The sequence below is a fragment of the Aplysia californica genome, unplaced genomic scaffold (assembly GCF_000002075.1).
Source record: "Aplysia californica isolate F4 #8 unplaced genomic scaffold, AplCal3.0 scaffold00034, whole genome shotgun sequence".
Classification (NCBI taxonomy): Eukaryota; Metazoa; Mollusca; class Gastropoda; order Aplysiida; family Aplysiidae; genus Aplysia; species Aplysia californica.
This window is the reverse complement of record NW_004797304.1, coordinates 1024853-1029586: the sequence shown is the minus strand read 5'-3', so window position 1 is coordinate 1029586 and position 4734 is coordinate 1024853. Positions and strand designations below refer to the sequence as shown.

Sequence of the window (4734 nt, the reverse complement as noted above, 5' to 3'; positions counted from 1 at the left end):
AAAAAAAGAAAAAAAACCTGCACACACGCCCCTCTTTGCGAATCTTCATTCTCATCGCTGTCGCTGCTGTCCGACTCAGGTCTAACTTCATCCCCTCCTACATCACTATCGGAAAGTACTGACAGTTCCCCATCAAACTTTTCCAGGGCTTTTGAAGCATAAAAACGTTGTGACGGGCGGGAACCTAATGGGTTATCAGCCATTTTGCCGTTGCTATGCGTGTAAACTAATTTGAGCAACACAGGGCGGGTAAAAAAAAACATGCAAAAATGCCCAAAAAAACCAGCAGAATAAAACACAAAAGGCGCCAAATTCCTTCACCGGTTGACTGATGTATGGTAAGCAGAGCAGTTAAAAACATGAAACTGACAGGTTGAGTCAAATTGTGGAAGGGAAAGGGAAAGAAAAGCGCGAGCCGATAATGCCACGAACTAGGAAGTTATGGAGCCGATGGATCGGCCCATGGTAGCCAAAGAGTTAATAGGCTATTGTAGGTCCTCTCTCTCATCACTCGCTGTATCTACTTTCCTTTCTCTCTGGTATTTTTCTCTTTCTTTTTACCTTAGTTTTTTTCTGGTATTCTATGTGATCGATTTGTCTTCTATTGTGTGATAAATTTGTATTGTAATAATACCAAAGTTGTCAGAACATTGGCGGGTCAATAGTAAAAGAGTTGGGAAGGTAGTAGTGGATTTTTTTCTTCATTCAAAACTACCCCTGAATTGTGAATCAGTGTTTCACTTTTCCATTATAAAAATTTCATAAAATTTACTGTGTCCAGTTCAGAGAGATGTTCTTATGTGTTGAGGTTTACACAGCTCGATGGATATCATTGCTATAACATTTGTTAAGTTTGTTTCCCTAATGGACATTTTTACTGTTGGTTGTGATTACCTCTGACAGGCTTCAAGCAATCTGACAGTGACATCAAACCCATCAAGCCTCCGATGTCTGACATGGAGTTCCACAATTACCTCGACAGCGCTGGCTTCATGATGAGACCCAACGAATTCCGACTGTCCATCTACCAGGGAGGGATCGAACCCTCCTTACGACGAGTGGCGTGGCGGCATCTGCTCAACATCTTCCCAGCAAACATGTCGGGTAATGACCGTTACGAATACATGAAGCGAAAAGGGGAGGAGTACAGGCGTCTGCGAGAGGAGTGGAGAGAAAAGTTCAAGAGCAATACGGCTACGGAGGAGGTGAAGTACGTGACTAGTATGGTGAAGAAGGATGTGCTCCGCACAGACCGCGCTCACGACTTCTACAAGGGGAGTCAAGACAACGAAGATAATGAGAACACTCTGTCGCTGTTCCACCTGCTGGTCACGTATGCCTTGACGCACCCGGATGTCTCCTACTGCCAGGGAATGAGCGACCTGGCATCACCACTGTTGGTCACTCAGAAAGATGAGGGTCAGGCGTCTATCTGCTTCTGCGCTCTGATGAACCGACTGAGGGAGAACTTTACGGTGGAGGGCACAGCCATCATGCTCAAGTTCCGGCATCTGTCTGAGGTTCTGGCTATGTACGATCCTCAACTGCACGCATATTTAGAGCAGAACTCTGCCGGAGATATGTTTTTCTGTTACCGCTGGTTCCTTTTGGAGCTAAAGCGGGAGTTTCCCTTCTCTGATGCACTGTACGTTCTGGAGGTCATGTGGGCGACGCTGCCACCCAGCCCACCCCAAACGGAGCTAGAATTGGTTGACCCTGTCTACTCATGCCGTCTACTGTCCACCTCACCTTGCACCCCATCCTTCTCTATCAAACAAGCCATGTACGCCAAACTCCTGGCCATGAGGCGGGTCGGGGCCCTGCACCGGGTAGCGCAGGCTGCCAAGCCAATTACCCTTCACGCACCTCGGCCCTCGACGAACAACAACCTGAGCCTCGAGAGCTGTCATGATAGCTCCAACAACACAAGCGTCATGTCCTCGTTTGACACGTCTCCAGGAGATATAGAAGACAAGGGATCAGATTTTCCAGAAGTTGATAACGTTCTCACAAGGTCATTGCAGAAGAAATCCAGCAGTATTGATCAGGTTCTACAGGAGGGATCTTGCCTTGGTGATGATGATGATGAAGATGCTGATGATGAGAATGAGAATAAAACAAGTCAAAGTAGCTGTGATACGGATTCAGATTCGAAAAAGAACAATCTTGATAATCCAGGGAGTGGAGTTGATTCTAGCCCCAAGGAAAATGGCTTTGACAGTTTGGATACCATAGTGCCCGAGGACAGTGAATATGGCGGTGTCAGTATGCATATACCCAGTAATTCCATTCCTATAGAAGAGAGCTCGGACTTCCATTTCACCAAATCGAATGGGGAGCGCACTTGGAGTGTGAGCTCAGCTGTCTCAGAGTCTTCTGATGGCTCTGAACTACAAGCGCAGTTCGTTTTGTCATTGGACACCAACAGCAACAATTCGGAGAATACTTGCGGACAGGATGACCAGTCCAGCGAGCTGAGCTCTGTCCCAACAACACCAGAGACTACCACTAGTAATGTAGTCTACATCAAAGCGGAGGCACCTGCCAATTCTAAAGCAGTTGTAGCCAATAATTCTGATTCAAACTCTGGAATTTTTCAAAGCATGAAGCGATTGCTGGCTTCGCCTATACGCCGGTCTACTAGCCATACGACACCTGATGTTCCCACATCTCCTGGGGCGTCTCCGAAGAAAGGCATGCCTCCTAAACACGTACCCTCAGCTCCTGTTCTACATGGTGTGTCTAGCAATAAGGACGTTTCAGCCATGGCCAAAAATTACTCTGATTCGCACCTCTCAGAATGCCAGGAAGCCACCGAGTCATTGGAGAGTTCTACAGGAAGTGCACAGACCACGCCATCCAGCCCGAGTGCCAAGCCCGTGATCAGGGACCCGTCGCGTCTTCCTCCCCCGCAGGAGTTTGGCTCAGGGAACCCCTTCCTTATGTTCCTGTGTCTGACACTGCTCACCATGCACAGGGACGTAGTGGTGCGCAATGGCATGTGTTACGAGGAGATTGCCATGCACTTTGACCGGCTTGTGCGTCGACACAATGCGCAGCGTGTGCTGCACCATGCGCGTCAAATGTACACGGAGTACCTGAAAGCACAGCAGAACAATGTGGAGAAGGAGAGAGAAAAGGAAGTGGATGAGCTGGGAATGAGCTGCTGAGCGTAAAGTACCCTATTCATCGTGCTATGTTCTACAGCTCTACATGTCTTTCTTAAGTTACAGTATATTGCTAATGTGGAATTTTCTTGCCAAATTGTGTTTTTTTCCTCTCTTTTTTCATGGTGGTGTTACATCTTCTTCATTATCATTAAGAGGGGTATATATTGGGCACTGGTGCAATATTAAGATCGCTGCTTGTAACAATGTCTGTACATATTCTTAAGTCTAGTCTGTTGTTGGTGCAATGTTAATATCTCAGAAGTAAATTTAAAGTATTCCTAAGACAAACACTGTTCACTACTGTATTTATTTAATAGTAATTCAGAGTTGTTTATTTCTAAGAAAAAATTGAAGCATGTTGGCTGAAAGATTCAGTGCTGTAGTGATTACCCTGTAACATATGAAAAGCGTTCCCCTTTGTGCTTAAATCATATTACTCTTGAATTCCTTCACTGTCTCTTTTTGCCATGCTCTTTGGGGTCTCCTGGAACATTGACTGAGTGCCACATATGTCTCAGTCAGCAGTTTTATAACAGATGCTGAAACAAAGATAGTTGCTCATATGTATTGAAATTACTATAACTTGTGGCCATTGAAATGAGGAATTTACAATTCAAAGAAAAGAAATTCAATGAATATGTTGTGCTGTGAGCTATAGCTAAGATTAGCCAAACTGAAGAACCTCATTTCATATTGTCAAAATAATACATTTTATCATTATTTTGTTATTGTTCTCAAAGGTATGCTACCACATCGATTTTATGTTTCGTATATTCATCAGTTAATTATTTGATTTGATTTTCTGCTAACCCTTCATAGAAGGGAATTGGTTATCAAAAGTATATTTATGAATGGTTTCTCTCCTCGAGGCTGTGAAGTATATCTTTGCCATATCAAGGGATATTTTATTATCTTTAGGGCTTGTAGCCTAGTACATATTTTGTCTTTTCCAATTTGTTTTTGTTTTTGTGTTGTGCTCTTTTTGTTTTCCTGCTGCAAATGGTGATGTTGCTTTGTGCAAAAATCAAGAACAACTTTCAACAGGGAGGCAGGAGCAAATTTTCAACATTGGCCCTTTCCTGAACCTTGCATCTATTGACACTGGATTAAATGAATCAACAGACTTGGCAAAAGGAGAAAGTCGCCCTTTCCTTCTTTCATTGTAGTCATCTGTACACCTCGTATTGGTATCAAGTAAATTCTGAAACTTTGGACCAAACAAAATACCTAGATATAGCAACGGGGAGCATGTTGGTGCAGGTCCATAGGGGGTCCCCCCCACCCCCCTCCCTCCCTCTCTTTTGCTCAATTCACCTTGATCAGTTACAGCAGTATGGTAAGTTTATCAATCTTTTTCTAAGCCATTGAAATTTTTCTCAAAATGTGGTTATTGTCAGTTGTAAACTATTGTCAATGAACTTAAGCATTCTTAGAGATGGTACTTCTCAATTCTCCAATATGGTCAGTTTTCTTTTCGTGAACTTTTCCTCACAATGCCCAGAATTAAATTGTGATAGAAGGTATTTTGGTATGTTGCTTCGTACTTAAATTCTGAAAGCAAGAA

The 4734-nt window shown here is 43.8% G+C and overlaps 1 protein-coding gene across 1 annotated transcript; it reads left to right on the top strand.

Moving 5' to 3' along the window:
- The first annotated feature begins 441 nt into the window (after positions 1-441).
- Positions 442-4734, top strand: LOC101859544 (TBC1 domain family member 25). The gene is made up of 2 exons (XM_005091698.3): positions 442-490; positions 904-4734. Exons 1-2 carry the CDS (start codon positions 442-444, stop codon positions 3168-3170), a joined length of 2316 nt encoding a protein of 771 aa, XP_005091755.1. The 3' UTR covers positions 3171-4734.

Coding starts and splice junctions, on each gene's coding strand:
- LOC101859544 (XM_005091698.3), top strand. CDS start 442: ATGGAGCCGATGGATCGGCCCATGGTAGCCAAAGAGTTAATAGGCTAT. Junction 491..903: donor CAAAGAGTTAATAGGCTATT/GTAGGTCCTCTC, acceptor TACCTCTGACAG/GCTTCAAGCAATCTGACAGT.